General features: G+C 44.4%; 1 protein-coding gene across 2 annotated transcripts; it reads left to right on the top strand.

The window, feature by feature from the left end:
- Window positions 1–4,408: 4,408 nt before the first annotated feature.
- WNT16 (Wnt family member 16) lies at window positions 4,409–17,293 on the top strand. Of its 2 annotated transcripts, XM_029617078.1 has the most exons (4): window positions 4,411–4,802; window positions 4,949–5,202; window positions 8,829–9,118; window positions 14,552–17,293. In XM_029617078.1, exons 1-4 carry the CDS (start codon window positions 4,708–4,710, stop codon window positions 15,014–15,016), a joined length of 1,104 nt encoding a protein of 367 aa, XP_029472938.1. In that variant the 5' UTR covers window positions 4,411–4,707; the 3' UTR covers window positions 15,017–17,293. The 2 variants fall into 2 exon arrangements, with proteins under 2 accessions (XP_029472939.1, XP_029472938.1); XM_029617079.1 differs by lacking the exon at window positions 4,949–5,202 and having other exon boundaries at window positions 4,409–4,802.
- Window positions 17,294–21,264: the final 3,971 nt, after the last annotated feature.

Genomic DNA, 21,264 nt, shown 5'->3' with positions numbered 1-21,264 from the left:
GTGCGCCCTGCAGGGGAGGTGCAGGATGAAGTCCAGCTCGCCGTGGCACTCGTTAGCCGTTTCTGCCCGAGGCTTTGAGAGCTGCGAGGGCCAATAACAAGGGCGGGGGGTCCACTGTGGACTCTGCCCATGCTTAGGGCAGGAGAGGGCGCTGCCTGGATCCGGGCACAGGGCCGCAGATGAAGAGGAACAGTGATAATGACTGCAGGGAAAGGTAAAACTCAGCAGTAACGTAAAGAAGCTCTTTTGGGGTTGTTGTTTTATTTTTCACATGAGGGGTGATGGATGCATTGGGCTGCCCTTCCAATGGAGGAGGCATCGGACGAGCACAGAGGATGCCTGGCGACAGAAGTGGCAAAGGGTGAAGCTGCGGATGAAGAAGCAGGGTCTGCGATTTGTCAGCAGGCAGGGGGGAATGGGTGGGCTTGGTAACCCTTGCAATCTTGAGGTGCCGTCACAGTGTATTTTTCTATATCCCATAGCAGTTTAAAGAACCGAGTGTTGAAATTCAGTGGTAGAAAAGGAATCCAATCGCCGTGATGCAGGCTGCGGAAGTTGGCTGTGATCGTTATTACTTCTTACCACTCGGTTTTCGGTATAGACTTGATGGGGTTTGGGGTTTGGGGCGGGCGGGGGGAGGGTTGCATTTGTTGGAAATGAAACAGGAGGTTTTAATATTTTCGTTTTTAAAACATAACGAAAGAAAAACAAAATTTTGTTTGAAAATAAAAAGGGCACCCTGCAGCCAAAACAACCCCCGACTCCTCCTGGACCTCGGCTGATACCCCCCTCCCCCTCCCGGCCAACCTCCCTGGATCTTCTTACCCCATCTCTTCTTTCTTCATGGAAGACATTGATAACGATAACGACAGCAGCCTCGTTTTATTGGGACACTGTGGGAGCAGGAGCAGCCCGGGATCGCTCCTACCCTATGAGGAAAGAAGGCTTGGCCCTGGAGCAGTCTGAGGTTTGAGGAGGGGTTTTTTTTTTTTTTGGGGGGGGAGGGGGAGTTGCAATGGGGGTAGCCCAACATTTGTTTTTAATTTTCTTTTGTTTTTCATGTCTTTTTTTAATATTTATTTTTTTTTCCATTTCAAATAAACAAAATGAAACGAAACCAAATATGAAACGGAAAAATATAAGCCCGAAACAAAACAACTTGAAACCGAAAATGAAACACAAAGAAAATGTGCGCATCCCTAGGTTGTATGTGGCAGAGTCTGGGAGACGGGGGTCGGCTGCCCGGGCCCCCTCCACCTCTCCCTGCCCATCTCAGATACTGATCAGGCCCCTTTCGCCCCTCTTCCACGCCCTTCGCTGGCTCACTCTCCCTCTTCTCGGGTCTCGCCTGAGCGGTTTGTCCGGTCACTGCTGCTTTTCCTCCTTGGTGATCCGCGTTGCTGTCATCCTTGCTGCTTGTCCGTGGCCCCTTCTCTTCCCGTCTCGCTTTGGCTCCGTTTCTTATCAAGCCCCCCCCCCCCCCGGTTTCTAAAATATCCTTTCACTGCTCCTCCAGCCTCTGCCTTCCTTCAGCTTCCATAACGCTGGACACAGATCCCATCTGTAGTTCCTTATACCCTGACATCCATTCAGTTTTGATCAGGTCACTGCTGTTTATATATACATAGATATATATCTTGCTGCATTGTATGTAGTTTGGATACAAATGATCCAACTGCTAGCATAAATAAATGCATGGGAGCTAGTTCTGCATTATCAGCATTTAAAGGGCGTAACAACAACAGAGACAGCCCCAGGCGTGTTTGCCATCTCATGCGCCCCGGATTTGCAGTGCAGGCTTTCCTCTGACTGCCCCAAATCTACAGTGTAAAACTCCTAAATGCTTGGGTCTCATTGTCTGCCTTCTGCCCCTGTCAACTCTCGCATTTCGTGGCATCTCCTTCACTTTTCTAACTGCTCACTCAGACCCTGCTTCGGGAGAATGGACTGGAAGCTCCAGCCATGCCAATGCCCCTCCTCATAAGATGATCCTACAGTGACCTTGCAGAGAGAGAGAGAGACGTGAGGCAATGATCGATCACACAAGTAGTAGTAGTAATAATAATAATAAGTAATAAGAGGGAGGAGGAATAGCCTATGGTTAGAGCAGTGTTCTATGAACCAGGAGACCAGGGTTCCAGTCCTGCTGTCCCTCCTTGTGACCTTCGGCAAGTCACTTTATTCTCCATTGCCTCAGGTACAAAAACTTAGATTGTAAGCCCTCTGGGGATAGACAAATACCTACAATACCTGAATGTAAACCAGTGTGATATCTCAAGTGAGATCAAATGTCAGTATATAAAAAATAATTTAAAAAAAAAGTAGACTAGAAATGTTAAACATATATAAGAAATTGGAGCATCCTTACACTCGCTCTCTTCTCCCTATGTCATTCTTATTTAGACCTCAGATGCCCCCTGGAAATCAGAAGAGCCTCTCTTGAAGTAAAAGGATATCATCTGGTACAGACGGTTGCAAAGAAAAGTTATAAATTCGCTGGCCGTTGGTGAAGGCATCCCTGATCTAACTTCTGGCTTTGCCACTGTGATTTCTATACAAGCAGCGAGCAGAGCGCTATAATTTAATGGAAAGCAGTTTTTGTTAGTGTATAATTTATACATTTGTAGGATTTAGTTTGAATCGAAATGTGGGCTCATACAAATGTCCCGGAATATTTACCTGCATTTCTGGATGCCGATTCACATTGAGTACTCACTGTATTTAATGCTACATAAATCCATGTAGTTGATTCCTTTTATTTTTGTAAAGAATATATTTATTGATCCAATCTGAGTGAGTACAATACACAACTTGTACAATTTTAAGTACATATTTACATAAATTCAGATCCTATTAAATTACAGCAATTTCGACAGTTCTGACTCAGATTAATTTATTTTTATATCTTTAATTATCCAAATTCATTCCGATTATGTAGTATATCCCTAAAGTAATCTTAAAATTCAACCATTTGGATTTTGTATTCCACTTTTTCAACTATTAAAGTTCTACTTAATGCAGAATATTCGCCCAGACCTTTAAAAATCCTGTTTCATTTTTCTAAGTTCAGAATTCTCTATATATTGTGCTTCAATGAGTGCACACAGTACCTGAATACAATCTGCTTTGAAGTGCGGAAAGGCCAAATACAAATTAATATAAATGAATCTGTCACATTTTCCACAGATTTTTAGATGTATTATTTAATGTATTAATTACATGAAGATGCATAAGAATATTTTATGAAGAAAATAGGAGTGCTGGGGAAGTCATTTTGCAGTTAATACATACAAGACCGGTCTACTCAAGCGGCTGGGTCACTAATTTCAGCATTAAGTGTGTGTAATTAGTGTGTGGTCTCAGAACAGATCATACGTGAGAGAGATCTTCCCATCCCAATTAACACCCAAGTCAGCAGTACGGGAGCTTTAGGAATTAATAAGCCTTAGAGTCGGGCTCCCAGCCCCTCTACAACAGGGTTGGAGCCCCTGCAGGACATTGACCTTATGTGTAGAAATGTGCGGAAAGCCAGATCCAGGGGCGAGATATTATATATACGCATTTCACTAGAAAAAACCTAAGTAATCAAATAACTAATCAGCAAAGGGCTCCAACCTTATGCATGAGTCACTTGTAAGGAAATGTTCTGAATCGTCATAAAGGTATAACATCAGTTTTCCATTTATTCAAATTCTTCTTTAACCAGATGTGAATTTGAGGGGGGGGGAGGGGGGATGAGGAGTTATTATGGTAGCGACATATGCAATAGTTGTGACCTCGTCAGTGACTGAAATCACTGTAAGCCACTCGCCGTCCATTCCACGTAGACACAATGAAATGTACCAAAGTGTCAGATGCGTAGCAACCGCTTTCTTCCTTTGGCCCACACAGCATCTGACTTTGCCACGTTTCTGTTTCTTTGCAGGTTGTGTTAACACAAAAGACGCTGCCGGGCCCTCCTTAGCTTGCACGACCTTCTTCCCGTCTGAAGAAAGAACCTGCCGGGTCTCCAGCTTTTCCTGCAGGACATCCGTGGATGCCTCCTACATGGGATCCATCCAAGGCAGCAGGACCTGCCCAAGCAGCACCAATCGGGGCCTCCAGAACCGTACAAGAGAAGGAGTCGGAACAGGAATCGGCTTTGTCCTGGAATTACGTTATACAAAGCTTTTTTTTTTTTTTCTTTATTAATTATTTGGATTTATCACCCGCCCTTTTGAATAAATAAGTCACCCAAGGCGGGGTACGGGAAGAGATCAGTAGCAGTAGTTTTACAATAAGACAAAGTACAAACCGAAAACTGGAGGTAGTCAACCACATTTAAACAAATAAATGAATCTGCAATAAAATCATCGCTAAAGCCTAATCTTAAACATAAACAAACCACCAGGTTTTTTTTGGGTACGTGCTAGCCATGAATTATTAGCCTTAGGCAGCAATACGCCAGGCTGGCCTCGCCCCCTCGGAAGATTCTGGCCAATCGGAGCCTGCGCAGCCAGCTAATACATATTTAGTAGCCGCCGGACCAATGGGCTGCCAGCGCCGGCGGCAGGGGGCGTTGCGATCTCGGCGTTGGGAAGGGAGGGAAAGAGAAGATGCAACAAAACTTTCTCCCCTGGGAAGCCGCTTCAGCCGCCGTGCGCCGGCCCAGGGCTCCTGCCCCCACGCTGCTCGCTCGTGTCCCCGGGCTTCCATGCGCTGCCGGCCATGGAGCCGGGCGCTGCCCTGGGCTTGCCTCGCCTGTGCGTCCTGCTGGCTGCTCTCCTCGCCCTCTTGCCTCGCTGCTCGCAGGGGAGCTGGATGTGAGTACGGCCGTCGTCCCCCCCCCCCCCCCTCCGCTCCTTTTCTCTGTCGCTCCCCGTTCGTTTTCCGCCGATCGGCCCCCGGCGCTGCCCTCTACCCTTCTGGCTGGGTGACTCTTGCTGCTCCCTTTCCCTCCCCCTTGCAGGTGGCTGGGGATCGCCTCCTTCGGGCTCCCCGAGAAGCTGGGCTGCGCCAACCTGCCCCTGAGCGCCCGGCAGAGGGAGCTGTGCAAGAGGAAGCCTCAGCTGCTCGCCAGCATCCGCGAGGGGGCCCGGCTGGGCATCCAAGAGTGCAAGAACCAGTTCCGCCACGAGAGGTGGAACTGCTCCGTCCCCGCGGCCTCCTCCGCGGCCCCGCCCGCCTCCGAGGTCTCCGTCTTCGGCTACGAGCAGAGCAGCGGTGAGTGCCCTCCCCCGCGGGGACCCCGATCGCTCCGCACCCTGCTTCCCAAGCCCCGATCACTGTCCGCATTTGTTTGCTCCCAGCTCTGCCTGGTCCCTCCCCCCCCCCCCCCCCCCCCACCAAAGTGTCACCTCCGTGGGAAGAAATCACGCCGAGGGGCAGGGGCGTTAGGGAAATGAGACCCAGCAAGGGGCGTCTGCGGGTGCTGGGTGGGGGGAAGGAATGATTGAAGAGAGGAGCAGGCAGACAGATGTGGAGGGGTTTGCAGATCACACTATGGGGGCAGGAAACATCCCGACACATGTGGAGTAGTGGTAAGGGCCCCACGGAGGGGCTGAGTTAGCACAAGTTGGCCGCGGTACCCAGCCAGCATAACATCCTTCAGCTTCTTCTCCTCCTCCTCCTCCTCAAACTTGTCCTAACTCAGCTCACTTAGGGGAGAACATTTTCGAGTAAAATCCCAACCGCTGATTTATAATTGGACATCAGCCTTTAGAATCTGGTGCTTTTGTGAAAGACAAACACCACCGAGGCTGTTTGCACTTTATAATGTTAAGGCAAAGGACTTCGGTGGCTTCGGGCAGGTTAAAGTGAGGGGAAGGGGCAGAAAGAGACGCCAGGTCTTTAGAAAGCTCCGGGCCCTGCGCTTTTAGTACCGAGGGGGAAGCTCTCACCTTTGTCTGCTGCTGCCGGGGCAGTCGGAAACCCCATCGGGTACCGAACAGCTGGGGGAGCAGTCTGCAGTGAATCCTCACATCTGCTTTGATTTAACCACAGGCCCTGCAAAGTGCTCAGCCGCGGTCAAGTGACTAATTGTGCAAAGTAGAAAGAGCAATGGAGCTCTTTCCAGAGTTAATCTGCTGTCACAGCCTGGCATTTATGGAATAAAGATAATTAAAATGGTCTAAACCTTGTAAAGAAAGAGAGAGCCCATGCAGATCCTTACAGTCTGAGGCTAGACTTGAGCTGGCTGAGAGCTGGAACGGGTCAAGATGTATCATAGAGGGTTTGGGTTGGGTTTTTTTTGGGGGGGGGGGGGGTATTAAAGAGACTTGAGAATGGAAGAAAGCATGGAGACAGTGAAGTCTCAGTTTCTCCAACTTATTTTCGCTACTGCAGAACATGAAACAACTTTTGGGACTGAACAGTAGAATTACAGATTTATTCCTCCCATATGGTTCTACCACCTACTATTTACTGTTTTTACATGCTGGGAAAATGCAGTGCTTTTTGTATTTTATTTATTTTTACTGTAACATTTTGAATCTTTTATTTAGTGCGGTCTTACAAATAACTAGAAATCCCTTGTGAAAATGTCAGTGTCTCCTTCATCCCCCAATTTAAAACAAACCTTTAAAGCTTAGCAATCATTTCTAAGAATGACATTCTTTGGGAAAAAAAAATTAAACCACATTATTTATTTTTATTTATTTATTATTGTTTATATACCGACATTCGATCTGAGATATCACATCGGTTTACATTCAGGTACTGTAGGTATTTCCCTATCCCCAGAGGGCTTACAATTTAAGTTATGTATTCGATAATGTTTTTAGAAGTTTGTTTAACCTTAGTTTAGAAATGGAAAATGTACAGATTATTTACACAATATAATTCTATTTTGTAATGTTTTTATTTTTTGAAATAATCTAGAAAGGGCCTACTTATTTTTTTAATGACTAAACAAGAAAAGTACATTATTTTATTCTTGGAGATGCTTTTATTTAAAAAAAAAAAAATTGAAATAAAACGAAATAAGACACTGGAGCCAGAGGTAAATGTATTCAGAACTTTCAAAAATGGGACTTAGAAATATTGAAAAAGTAACATTTGAATAGTCCATTAAATAAATACAAAATTTTCTTTTAAAAATAAATCTATAATTACATTTGCTATGTGTTTTTCTTTCCCCTTTATAATTAATCCACTGAGAAACAAAAGCAGCTTCACAAACGAAAACCAGCATCCTATCACTGCCATAGAATTATTCAGACTTGAATTAATAGTGGGGATTTTGGTACGTTATCATTTAAAGATTTATCAGAAACAAAACCGAACACAAAAATTAAGCACTTTTTTAAATTTTGACACAAAACAGTGTGCAGCAGGAATATTATCTCAGACCTGGGAGGCAGTCCCTGTTGGAGAATGCTAATCTGATGCTTGTTTTTCCACCACCCCCCAAAGAAAAAATAATAATGTTAAAAGAATTCAGTTGTTATGGCTTAGTTTTTCAGTGTCGCTCTCCACCCCCACCCCTTTTTTGTAAGCATATTTTTCTAACCAGCAAATCCATCAGACTTTCCCAATACAGTTCTTCTGGGGGCTGAGCAGATCACCAGGAGTCTGTGCTTCCCGCTGCCTTGCGAGGGAGAAGAGGGCTCAAGCCCCGAGTCTGGCTTCTGCCGCTCAGGCCAGCCGAGGCAGTCCCAGCCTGTGTGCCACGGTGAGGCCTGATGGTCAGACTTCAGGCTCATGGGTCCCCTGGTCGAAGGATTGTCCCGCAGTGATTGGGCTTGAGGGAAAGGAGGTGAGGTGGGAAGGCTTAAAAACGCATTGAAGAAATCCTAGTTCGTGGGAATAAAGGTTTACGGTACCGCAACCCCCGCCAGTAGGGGACTGGTTCCAATTGAGCTGGAGGCCTAAAGGGACAGGAGGGAAAATCAGTCATAATTGCACCTCTCTCGCCCCCCCCCACCCGGAAATAAGTACGGCTTGATTTGAGACATCATACTATTATTTAAGGAAGCCACAGAACCAAGATTCAAGATTAATTTGGAAATTCAGAATTCATAAGCAGTGGCTCACACTATCGGGCCGATTCAGTAAAAGTCGCGGGAGAGCAGGCAAGCACGCGCTCTCTTGTGCGCGCGATTCAGTATTTAAATGAGGGCCCGCGGTAAAAAGAGGCGCTAGGGACACTAGTGCGTCCCTAGTGCCTCTTTATTGAAAGGAGCGGCGGCTGTCAGCGAGTTTCACAGCCGACACTCAATTTTGCCAACGTCGGTTCTCGAGCCCGCTGACAGCCACGGGTTTCGGAAACTGGACACCGGCAAAATTGAGCGTCTGGTTTTCGAGCCGCGGGCCAATTTAAATTTTTTTTAAATTTGAAATTATTTTTTACTTTGGGACTTCCGAATTAATATCGCCATGATATTAAATCGGAGGGTGTACAGAAAAGCAGTTTTTACTGCTTTTCTGTACACTTTCCCGGTGCCGGCAGAAATTAACGCCTACCTTTGGGTAGGCACTAATTTCTGAAAGTAAAATGTGCGGCTTGGCTGCACATTTTACTTAGTGAATCGCGCGGGAATACCTAATAGGGCCATCAACATGTATTTGCATGTTGCGGGCGCTATTAGTTTCGGGGGGGAGGTTGGACGTGCGTTTTCGATGCGCTATTACCCCTTACTGAATAAGGAGTAAAGCTAGCGCATCGAAAACGCGCATCCAAACACAGGTTAACAGTGCGCTCCGCTGGCATACAGTGCAATCTTTTCATGTGGTATTTCAGCTGCCGGTGATTTTAGTCCATTAAGCAACTGAAAGCGCACCTCTTTTAGGTTTTTGATTTTACATGCAGTGCAGGTCTCCAAATGACTCCTCTGTTCCTTTCCTTGCAGGCACCAAAGAAACCGCCTTCATTCACGCAGTCATGGCGGCTGGCCTGGTGCATTCGGTGACCCGGTCCTGCAGCGCCGGGAACATGACTGAATGCTCCTGCGACGCCAGCCTGCAGAACGGGGGCTCTGCCAGCGAGGGCTGGCACTGGGGCGGCTGTTCAGATGATATTCAGTATGGAATGGGGTTCAGCCGGAGGTTTTTAGATGGCACCATTAGCAGGAATATGACCGGGAAAGACAGAGATGGGGTGACAACAATGAACCTACACAACAATGAAGCTGGTAGGCAGGTACGTGCTGGCACAACCCCCTCCTCCCAATAATTTAGATCCAGAGTACAGAACGTCTGATAAAAAAAAAAATCTCCTTCTGTTTAATAATGCTTTATTCTTCAGGTTTTCAGGAGTTTTTGTCATTGTTTGTTATGAGTTTTCAAGTTTAAGACTGCTAGATATTATTTACAGTTGACAATAATCACTGTTACTATTGCTAACTACCTATAATGGTGAAGGTCCGCACTTACATTTTTGTTTTTCATTTTGTTCTTTTTTTTGGGGGGGGGGGGTTCATTTGTTATTTGAAACAAAATAAACAATACAAGTGAAACAAATAACAAAACAAAAGGAGACCCTTTGCCCCTCAAAAAAACCCCCCCAAAAAAACCCAGCACCTCAAAAGTTGGAAAAACTTCAAGGCCATCCAGTCTTGCCTTCCCACCCCACCCCCACCAGATGTCTTTTACCCCTATAGTTGATCTTTAAAGTCTAAATGGTGCAGGAGGGAATCTGAGTTGCTATTGCCCCTACTGGTCAGTATATGAAAATAGCACTGGCTGGCCCCGAGCCTGGTGCTATATATATATATATTTTTTTTAACATATAGAGACTCTGGGATCTCCATTAGTTGACCTTAGGGTAGAGGAATGAAGCAAACCATTTGCTACAGCACCCCTGCATGCTGGCTACAGCGGTAGGCTCCGCCCTGCACAAGCGCAGGCTGCATCATAGTTCTCTGTGACATTTTTAACTAGCAGGCAGAGAAGGAGCTATTTTGTTTCCTGGTTTCCCTATCCCTGATGGTCTAGGTCAGGGGTGGGCAATTCCAGTCCTCAAGGGCTGCAAATCAGTTGGGTTTTCAGGCTATTCCTAATGAATATGCATAAAATAAATTTGCATAGAACAGAGGCAGAGTGCATGCACATCTCTCTCATGAATATTCATTAGGGATATCCTGAAAACCCAACTGGTTTACAGCCTCAAGGGTCTAGGCCTTACATCCTTGTCTGAGGAGAGAAAGAGAGAAGACCTGCTGGACCATCTCACACCTAGTGCATAGACGATGATGACTCTGTTTTGAAGAGACCTGCTCTTCCCCCCTCTCACACTCAGTACAGACAGTGGTGTTTCTCTTTTGGTTGGCAGAATATTTTTGCAGAGATATTTGGGTTTTTTTTGTTTTCGGAGGAGGTTTTGTCTGCCGCCCTTCCTGTCTGAGTGAGAAAGACAGACAGGAAGTTTTCCCTGCTATTCTATGAGCGACTCTTCATCCAAAGGGCTTGGCCCATCTGAAAAGGAGAACTGTGAGGAAGAGTTATTTTTCATCTGGAGACACTCCACTGGTGTTTTCACTCCGGCAAAAGAGACGTGGAGAACATTGGGGTTTCTGGAGAACAATGGTACCGCGGGTATTTTTCAGGAGGGGAATTCTGCCCACATCTATGGGGTCCCCTGCCAACCTGGGATTCTTCCTTTTCCATGCCCTGAAGGGTGAAATATCCTTGGGACCCCAGATACTGTAGAACGCTTGCACAGAGGAAGAGAAATTTTAGAAATTTGAGTCTTGACATGGATGTGAAGGACTAAGTGTGTATGGTGCCAGTTAAATTTCACCTGAAGATTATCTGCAGTAAAGTTTTTATGACTTGGAATTCCCATCCAGAATGTCCAGCCTGGTTATTTGGATATCTGCACAGCCACAGCATAGACCTAGTACTACAGTACCTACAGCAAGAGTCATCCTCTACCCCTTGGGCCCTGGAAGTCTATCCTCTCTCCCCTCCTGTGAGAGGACTAAGTGTGACCCCTGCCTTCCCATATAATACCAGAAGAATGCCTGCATACCAAGGCTTTTTTTGTATGACAAAAGGATACGAGTCTCAGGGCTGGCCGGCACTATTTTAAAATACCTACCTGATGGGAAGGAGCAACTGGGGATCACTTTGACCCCATTTCGACTTTAAAGACCCACGATGTGGTAAGAGGCATTCAGGGGAGTAGGGACAGGCCAGGGAATGGGGGAGGGGGATTGCTTTGAATTTTTCCAAATATTTGCAGTGAGTGAAGAGCAGCAGAGGGCTTATCTTCCTATCACTTTTGTGTGTGCATGACATTGTACATCAGGCATCCCCCGAACTATAGCCCACGAGCCACATCTGGCCTGGCAGTGGCAGGAGGCGCAGCGGGAACCTCTTCCGCCTCTGCCAGCCACTCTCCCAAGGACTCTGCTGACATCACCGGAAGGGAAGCGCCAGCCCATGAGCAGTGCCCGATACTGAGAACCGTCGGCAGCAGTCAAGTGAACTGAGGGAGGGAAGCAGGGCGTAGAAAGTTAGGGGCAGATGGTGGGGGAGGGGGGAGAGGCATGGGGCAGATGTTGAAAAAGAGTGTGTGTGTGTGTGTGTACGCGAGGGGGGTGCACAAGGACTCCCCATCCTTTCCCCAACATGCGCAAGTCACTTCTGGGCTGGCCAATATCCGCCCAGCCTGCACGTAGCAGGGCAGCTGCTGGTCAACTTCCGTGTTTAATTGGCTAAGCTTTATTTACTGTTTAATTGATAACGGTTAATATTTAACATCCCTGGCGCTTGGACCTATGCTTATGACAGCCTGGAGCAGGAGTAAATAAATTTGGGTCTGATGGCTGCTGGAGGCAATTAAGTGGCATGTGTTTTTTATTTCAGTGAAAGGGGTGGGGGAAGCACTAACGGAGCATCGAGGATTCCTGCACCCTCTGCTCCCTTTAAACATTTCTTTCTCAGGCTCTGATGATATCTTTAAATGTGTGCTCTTATCTGTTGTGATTTATCTCGTGTTCTCACGGTTGTACATTTTCTGCCCTTGGACTTCTTAGAGGTTAAAATGGTTTTAAGGTGAATCGAGCTCAAACCGCATGTACAAACAGGTCGGACACTTGAATGTAAAACCAGCACTGCCACCTTCTTGTTCGGATGGCGATGCAGACTGAACGCTGAAATCTATTTCTGTTTCTCAGAATTGCTTGAAAATCTCGGGGACCGGCGTGCGGCGCGTTTGTCCAGCTTAAGTTCGGACTGAGCCCGAGAGAGGGCTGGATATGGAAAATTCCGCTGCGCTGACTTTCTACGGAGAGACGCTCTCAGTTCTCTCTTCTACAAGGAAATCACGGATTCTGAAGTTAAAATTCTTGGAGAGCTGCTGCGGCGTTTTTAGCGCTGCTGGAAGCGTACTGTGGGGTGTTCCTTTACACTACAGAGGACGCTTCCAGAGCTTTCACCCGGAAGCGGCCGGGATCGCTTTGCACAGTGATCCCAGCTTGGGAAAGGGGGCAGATTTTGAAGGTAATGGGTTAGGTGGGAGGGGGACAGGCTGTTTGTGGGGGGAAGGGGCAGAAGGGATAATTTTAAAGATTTTTTTAGTGGGGAGGGAGGGGGAAGGCTTGGAGGCCTGGGCTGGCAGTCCTCCTGTTTTGAAACTTTAAATGCTTTTTTTTTGTTTTTAGGTTCAGGCAGTTTTTTTGGGGTCAGCAGAGGGGGGAGGGGGTAGAGATGGGAGGCCCGCAACTTTTATTTATTTATTTTTTTTAAAAGGTGCGCTACTTACTTGAATATCTCTCAAGATATCCAGGCAAGATGCTAATTGCTCTCTAGCAGATCTGAAGTTAGCCTGATAACTCTTCCCTAAAACGCCCCTTTTATATCCAGCTAAATTGTAGCCGGATAAGTAGTTATCTGGCTATAATTTAGCTGGATAAGTGGCTGAAATTGCCAAAATAGCCATTGGAATGGATAACGTTTCAGTTATCCTTCTAAATGACTTTTGAATATCTACCCCTGTGGATCCCTAAAGACTAGAGGTTGGAAATGGGGCATGGGGGTAATCTGCACGGAGTGGCAGTTACCACCCTTAACGGAAGGCACTGGGTTTACTACCCTTAACCAATTAGCTTTCATGCTTTTGACACCACTGCAATGTCGATGTCTGCTTCGGCAGGAGGGAAAAAAGGGGAATTGGATTCAGACGCTGGGCCCCAATTCTTACAGTCCGGGTTACTGATACGCAGACCTTAGGGAAAAAGCACTGGACTGCTTCTACGGCCAAGTCCAAAAGCAAAGCGCGTTCAAGCAGCAGCACTGTACGAATTATCAAGAAGGCTGCTCACCCAGTAAAAGTATTCTAACAGTCATTTTGTTATGGGCTTGACAGTTGCTTGGCTTTGATTTTTAATGTTACCACCCTTAACATAAGGCTTGGGGGTAACCTGCACGGAGCGGCAGTCACTACCATAAGAAACGTGCTGGCTAGACTGGATGGACCATTTGGGTCTTTTTCTGCTCTCATTACTATGTTACTGTGACCAGCCAGGATAAGCTGATTTTCAGCCAAACCTCAAGACCTCATTCACTAAGCATTTTTCCCATACACACAGAATGGGAGAAAAGCGTTAATGAATCAGGTCGGCCTGATCTATCAAGATTTTTTTCCCGATGAACATGGAATTGGAGAAGTGCCTTAATATATCAAGTCCTTAACTAGATTTATAGCTCAAAATCATCCTAAATCTATCTAGCTAGCAAAATATGTCCAGCTAGTTTTAGAGAGCTGCAACTTGGGCATCTATAACTTATCCAGGTAGCACTTAAAACGGAACCAGCTGGATCCAGTGTAATTCAGTCCCACAAAAATCTGCCAGTGTTCCTGAGATAGCTAGAAAGAGTCTTGCCACGATTGTTAGAAATCTGCAGTGATCTTTGACACAAATCGCACCACATGTTTTTTGTACAAATTGAGTTCACAAAACTATGGTAATTGGTCATCTAAGGAAGCTCCATCATTGATGCAATTGAAATGACAAAATTTCATCAGCTAATGTCAATGTCCCTGCCCAAAATGACAGAAGGTGCTGCGTATGAGAAATTTCATAAATAGATGGGAAAATTTGTATCTGTTCCTTGCCATATAAAGTAAGGAGTAGTTGTCCTCAATTACTGGCCTTTTGCTGAAAGAGTGGCAGTTTTGGAAGAGTCCTGTATTTCGATGTTCCTATTTCTGAAGTCAATTCAGTCTGAAAGCAATTACAAAGTTCAGATAGGTGTGTGCTACCGTTGTCTTTTTTTTTTCTTAGCTTTTGGTTGATAAATCGACAAATTTAAAACTCAGTTCTGGGTATGAGAAGAGGACGAGAAATATTGCATTTAAAAATGTAATGACCATATTGATGAAAATTGTAGTGTAATATATTTTAACTAAAGAATAAATTCACAAAGCAATTCCAGGTTTATGGTTTTTTTCGTGAGCTTGACAAGTTAGTTCACAAAACGTTTGCAAAGAAGTCATGTAAACAATGTATCACATCGGGTTGAACACACATCCCGCAAAATGCCTTCGTCTAGCTCATTCTGACTTACCAACCCACGCGTAAATGAGCATGTGAAATGCCTTAAATGCATCCCCGTTTTTTGTCTGTAGGCTGTGGCCAGGCTGATGTCCGTGGACTGCCGGTGCCATGGAGTTTCTGGCTCCTGCGCCGTGAAGACGTGCTGGAGGACCATGCCTGCCTTTGAGAAGATCGGCAGCTTCCTGAAGGAGAAGTACGAGAACAGCGTGCATGTGCTGGAGAGAGCGAAAAGGAAAGGGCGCAGGAAAGAGAGATACCAGCGCAAAATTCCAGTCCACAAGGAAGACCTCATCTATCTTCACAGGTCGCCGAATTACTGTGTGCAGGCTCCAAAACTGGGGGTCCCTGGGACACAGGGCCGCGAGTGCAGCCGCACTTCAGGGGGACCAGACGGTTGTAACCTCCTCTGCTGTGGGCGGGGCTACAACACTCACGTGGTCCGGCATGTGCAGCGCTGCGAGTGCAAGTTTGTGTGGTGCTGCTACGTGCGGTGCCGGCGCTGTGAGAGCGTGACGGATGTGCACACCTGTAAATGACTTCGCGTGTGCCTACGACTATCGAGGCTGGCAGACAGTGGAGAGAGGTTAGCACCCAGCAGGAACACCATTCTCTGACAGGAGAATGCTGTCAGGTTCATGAGAGAATTCACAGCCGCTCTGTTTAATTCTAATTTTTTTTTTTATTGCAAGCCAAAGAACTGCAGCCCAGCTGACTAATGAAATATAAAGTCCAGGAGGCTACATAAGCAGAAAGAGGTCTGCTGTCCTGGTAGCAAATCAGTGATATGATTTTACAATCAAGGTGTAGCAGAACATCACAAAACATGACACACTCATGTTCTGTTTTGTGTTCGGATATGGAACAAATGAAGATGTTTTAGATCTTTGAACCCTACTGTAGAAAAAATGTTGAAGTTTTTTAAATTAAAGTCCTAATTAAAGAATGGGAAAAGGGCAGAGGAACAAGAAACACCCACTCGGAGGACTGAAATACATTAAATAAATAAGGTGGCCTAAATAATACTATATCAGCAATAGGAAGGCTTGGATTCTGGAATCTTGGATTAGTCGACAGAATTTGACTTTTGGCTAAATGGTAAATCTAGTTCCCTACAAGTAGAGTAGGGGCTGCGGTAATGCTGTTGGCAGGAACAGGGGGGCAGGCAGCATGAGCCCTGGTGGCTCTGCTCTGCCAACCTTTGCTCTCTTACTGTACATATTTATTATTGTGGCATCTGCAAATGCAGGGCCTACTTAACAGCCAACAACCAAGTGATTGAGCCTGTTGAAGCATGGGGGGCCTTCTTTCTAGAAACTGCTGCTTGCATGACGGCAAGGTAGCTGCAGGTCGGAATCTACTCGTCTCTGCTGCAGCTTAGGGTCTGGTGGAGAAACTTTGCTACATCCTTTCTCCAGTACATGGGGGGGGGGGGGGGGGGGGGTCTGTTTACTAAGCTGTGGCTTTTTTTTCTTCACGTAAAAAATACCACGGGATTTACTAACCATTTGTCCCAAATAGCACAGTTTAGTAAATCTGGCAGCATTTTCCCCAGCCGTAAAAATTCACAGGAAAAAATATGGCAGCCCAACAGCCTGGAGTCACCATCTTTTAAAGGGTTTTGGGTTTGTTGGGCTATAGATATTACACACAGAATTGCAGATTCCATAAGTTATCATTGCAGTAACATGTTGCCATAGCTTAGTAAATGAAGCCCCATGTGTGTTTGCTGCTGGAACCTATATACTGAAGGCAAAACAACATTTCTTATCGTACTATGGATAAAATATGTGTTTAATTTTTTGCCTGTTAGTACAAATTAGCTGGGGCCACTGAAGTAATTCTCCTTCCAGGAAACCATCTCTCAAAATATACCGTCTGATTTATCCAGAATAAAAGCTTTAGTTTTAATCCTATTAATTTTGTTGTGGTTTGGCTAAGAGGTTTTGAATGGTCCTGTAAATGAAAATGACTGCAGTCTATAAAAGAGCCATAAGGTGGCACCATTTCTGTACAGTAAGTAACTTTTTTTACCTTTAGAAATAAGGTTTTCCCTTAGAGGGCCAGTAAGTCAGTTGCAGAAGTTGATCATCTCTACTGTGGACTTTGAGAGTGGTTTTCCATGATCCTATAAAGGTGAAGCCACAAGTTTGTGAATTAATTCACAAATCTGCCCTTTTGCTTTCTAATTAGGATTTTCTTGCTTGACCGGCTGAGGTGGTGCTTTGACCCCATCACCCAGCCTATGAGTTTTTCCAAGTCCACTCGTGGGACCAGGTCTATGGTTAGGGCCTGACTCGGAATGCACAAAATGTTCACCTAACGCAGTTAGCACATCCGAAGATGGTTGTGATTTAGATTTTTTTTTTTAATTTTTTTTATTATTTTGTAAAGAGTTGGACATCAAGAAGAAGTCTGTTCTGGACTTCCCTTGCAGGCTGTAGACAGGAAGTGTGCCAAGGAAAGGGGGGGACCCGATAGCAATGAGAGAGAGAGGGTGAGAAGACGGATGGCCTTGTATATGGTTGAAAAAAAAAGGTTTATTTTTATGTACGTTTTTATTTCAGAATGAAGGCTTCAAAAGCATTGTGGAAGAGATTTTGCAGTTTAAATGTACAGAATTGTATTTTTGATAAGACAAAAAAGTTTATATTTTGTAAATATTTAAATTATGCAACTTAAGAGAAGTAGCTGTGTAGGTATTTCGTGTCTATGCTAAATTGATAAGATTGCAATTATTGAAATATGCGAATTAGAGCTTTGTCACATTCCTATATGCTTATAATTGGTTTGTGTTTATAAACAGTACAACTACATGACTGAATTATTTCCTATGCTTGTTATACATCATAGACAAATGAGTAATGCTTTGCTACCGAAATGTTTGATTAGGTCTTATTATCAATGTTAAGTCCATCTTATTTCATCTTTTTGTGTGTACTGTGTGCTTTCACTCATATACCTACCCATTTATTTTATTTTTTTTTTGTGCATGTGGAGTGTGTACACATGCTGTGAAACCATTGATATCATGGTTGACAACATTGGAGCACTTAGATTTGTTTGGACTGGATCCTTATACATCAGAGGCAGCAAGAAACAGGGCACTAGCCAATGGCATTGCAGTTCCAAAGGTGCTTAGTGACCTCATAGGGTAGACTCCCATAACTCAGAGTCCTGCTGAAACAGATGTGTGTGTGGTGTGGAAAGTCTCCAGGTTTGTAGAAGAAGCAGGAGCCATTTCTCTTGTTGATAGACGTGGTAACAGTAACACATTAAAGTGCCGATGCAATACAGTGCGCTCAGCCGAGCGCACTGTTTAACCTGTGGTTAGATGCGGGTTTTGGAAGCGCGTCCACAATCCCTTATTCTATAAGGGGATTAATGCATCCAAGATGCGCGTCCAACCCACCCTGCAAAGCGAATAGTGCTCATCACATGCAAATGCATGTTGAAGAGGCTATTAGCTCTTCTCCCCTAATTTAAAAAAATATGTGCCATATGCGCAAATTTTTACGTTCAGAAATTAACGCCTGCCCAGAGCAGGTGTTAATTTCTGATCTGCCCAAAAAGTGTACAGAAAAGCATAAAATATTGCTTTTCTGTACATCCTCTGACTTAATATAGTGGTGATATTAAGTTGAAGGAACCAGAATGTTTAAAAAAAAAAAAAAAAAGTGTGCCAGCGGTCAGGTTAGGAAAAGAGATGCTCAATTAACGAGCACCCATTTTTCTAACCCGTGGCTATGTACAGGTTAGGAAAACGTACACTCAAAAAATTGAGCGTCCGATTTCCTAACGGCTGACAGTCGACCTCTCCTAGGTGCCTGTTGCCAAGGGGGTGCTAAAGCCGCACATTTGTCCCTAGTGCCTCCTCTTTAGCGTGACCCCTTCATTTAAATATTCGATTGCGCACCCAGGAGAGGTGGCTGGGCAGGCATTAGGAAAGCGGGCACACACTGAGCGCCTGTTTTCCACACAGATTTATTGCATCGGCCTCTAAATGTAGGAGATGTTGGCAGATACCGACCAATTGGCTGAGCCAGACAGTCTGGCTTGTACCTCAGGCTGCTTGCGGAATGTTCCAGATGATATGGTGTGGAACTGAGCAATTTCACATTCCAGGATCCCCAGATTACACTGCTTGACAGCAAGAGAGATGCCTCCTTCTAATCTAAGAGCACTGGTGCAGAGCTCCAGTCCCTGAGGGCCATAAATAGATCAGGTTTCTGAGCAACCCAAAACATGCAACCTGGTTATGTATACCAAAATGTATGCAAGCAGATCTCATGAACATTCAGTGCAGCTATGATGAAAACCAAAGTAAAAGAAGGATCAAAATAAAGTAAGAAATTAAGAACATGCCATACTGGGTCAGACTGAGGGTCCATCAAGCCCAGCATCCTGTTTCCAACAGTGGCCAATCCAGGCCATAAGAAACTGGCAAGTACCCAAAAACTAAGTCTATTCCATGTTACTGTTACTAGTAATAGCGGTGGCTAATTTCTAAGTCAACTCAGTTAATAGCAGGTAATGGACTTCTCCTCAAGAACTTATCCAAATCCTTTTTTAAACACAGCTATACTAAGTTAGTATATACTAACTGCACTAACCACATCCTCTGGCAACAAATGCCAGAGTTTAATTATCCGTTGAGTGAAGAAGAACTTTCTCTGATTAGTTTTAAATGTGCCACATGCTAACTTCATGGAGTGCCCCCTAGTCTTTCTATTATCCGAAAGAGTAAATAACCGATTCACATCTACTCGTTCTAGACCTGTCATGATTTTAAACATCTCTATCATATCCCCCCCTCAGTCGTCTCTTCTCCAAGCTGAAAATTTATTTTTTATTTATTTATTTAGAAGTTTTTTTTATACTGGTATTAGTGTGAACATCATATCGTTTTACATCAAACAGCAGGTAGAAATTACAAAAAACAGGGTAGGGGAGATAGGGGGGACTAGGAGAGATAACTGGATAATGGATAGGTAGGATGAAAAGGAACAAGAGTAGAAGGTATATAGCTGAAAATCATTACAGGAACATGAACTAAAATACAAATCGCAGCTGTGAGGGAGATATGAATGTATGGGTATAGGTCACGGGGTAAGATAATAACTAGGTATGTAATAACATAACAAGGTAAGTATTGGTAATAACAAAGGTGAAAATAATATGAAAGATAAATATCATCTAAGGGATAAGAGAGTGGTAGTGGGAAACAAGGGGGATGGCGAAGGGGGACCTATTCAGGGTATGCCAGATTAAAGAGCCAAGTCTTTAGTTTTTTCCTGAATTTGTTAATTCAGGGCTCAAGGTGGAGATTCACAGGAAGTTTGTTCCAGTGGGTGGGGCCAGCGATAGGGCTCGATCTCTCATGGAGGATAGCTGAGCCTTTTTGAGTGAGGGGGTATGGAGCATGCCATTGCGGTTAGTTCGAGTGGGACGGGTGGATTGTATGAAATTAAATGGTTCGTCAAGCCAGTTCGAGTTATGTGTGTATATGGGTTTGTGAATAATGGTTAAGGTTTTGAAGAGGATACGAAAGGGGATAGGGAGCCAGTGAAGGTCTTTGAGGATTGGGGTGATGTGGTCGGATTTGCGTGCATGGGTGATGGTTCTAGCTATAGCGTTCTGCAGCATTTGGAGAGGTTTTATAGTAGAGTAGGGGAGGCCAAGGAAGAGGGAGTTGCAGTAGTCTAGTTTGGATGAAAGGGTTGCCTGAATGACAGTGTGGACATGGGTGTGGAGAAGCAGTTTGAGTTTTTTCATAATAATCTCTTTAGTTTTCCTCATAGGGGAGCTGTTCCATTCTCTTTATCATTTTGGTCCCCCTTCTCTGTACCTTCTCTATCGCAGCTATATCTTTTTTGAGATGCTGAGACCAGAACTGTACACAGTATTCAAGGTGCGGTCTCACCATGGAGCGATACAGAGGCATTATGACATTTTCCTATTTTTTTTTTTAAATTTTTAATTTATGCATTTTTAGATATATTACATCATATATCAACAAGGAAATAGAGAATCCAAACATTTACATCAAAAATAGAAACTAATACATGCAATATTCCAATGGATCTCTTATTATCAGGAAATATTGGACCAAGATAGGAATTTTATAGAGCTCTTCAAATAAATCATGAAAACAAATAGAAATTAAACCTAAACACATAGGACTATCCCTTACTTATTACAGCGAATTCAAGTCTTCCCATCTAAATAATCCCTTAGTTGTTCTGGTTCTAGAAAAATATATTTAGCCTCTTGATGTTTCAAAAGACATTTACAGGGATATCTTAGTGTCATACTAGCTCCTCTATTAATCACTTCATCTCTCATATGAATGTCCTCCTTCGTTCTTGTGTACTGCGGACCAAGTCCGGGTATATCCATATATTTTGCCCATAAAATTGAACAGTTCTATTTCGAAAGAAAAATTTTAAGACCAGATTTCTGTCCTGTTCAAAAGCGAAGGATACCAGCAAAGTTCCTCTTGATTTAACTTCAGTGTGTATGGATAACTCAATCAGTTCCGATACATTCATAGAGGGTTGGTCAGGTATTTCCACTGATTCAGACGGCAATAGCTTTTTTGAAACAAAGAATACTTTAGTAATTACCGGAGTAATTTCTTTTGGAATTTTTAAACAAACCTCCATGTATTCTTTAAACATATCCAGGGGTAACATTTTCTTTACAACAGGAAAATTAACTATCCGAAGATTTAAAAAATGTAATGAATTTTCAATACTTTCAAATCTCCTTTCTGAGACAATTTCCA

Source organism: Rhinatrema bivittatum, chromosome 9 (genome assembly GCF_901001135.1).
Source record: "Rhinatrema bivittatum chromosome 9, aRhiBiv1.1, whole genome shotgun sequence".
Classification (NCBI taxonomy): Eukaryota; Metazoa; Chordata; class Amphibia; order Gymnophiona; family Rhinatrematidae; genus Rhinatrema; species Rhinatrema bivittatum.
Note: the sequence above shows the minus strand (reverse complement) of the source record. Positions and strands in the feature narration are given on the sequence as shown.

Bases quoted from the DNA above. Each gene is read 5' to 3' on its own strand.
- WNT16 (XM_029617078.1), top strand. From the start codon at position 4,708: ATGGAGCCGGGCGCTGCCCTGGGCTTGCCTCGCCTGTGCGTCCTGCTG. The intron at 5,203-8,828 runs GTGAGTGCCCTC...CTTTCCTTGCAG, and splicing joins CGGCTACGAGCAGAGCAGCG to GCACCAAAGAAACCGCCTTC. The intron at 9,119-14,551 runs GTACGTGCTGGC...TTTTGTCTGTAG, and splicing joins ACAATGAAGCTGGTAGGCAG to GCTGTGGCCAGGCTGATGTC.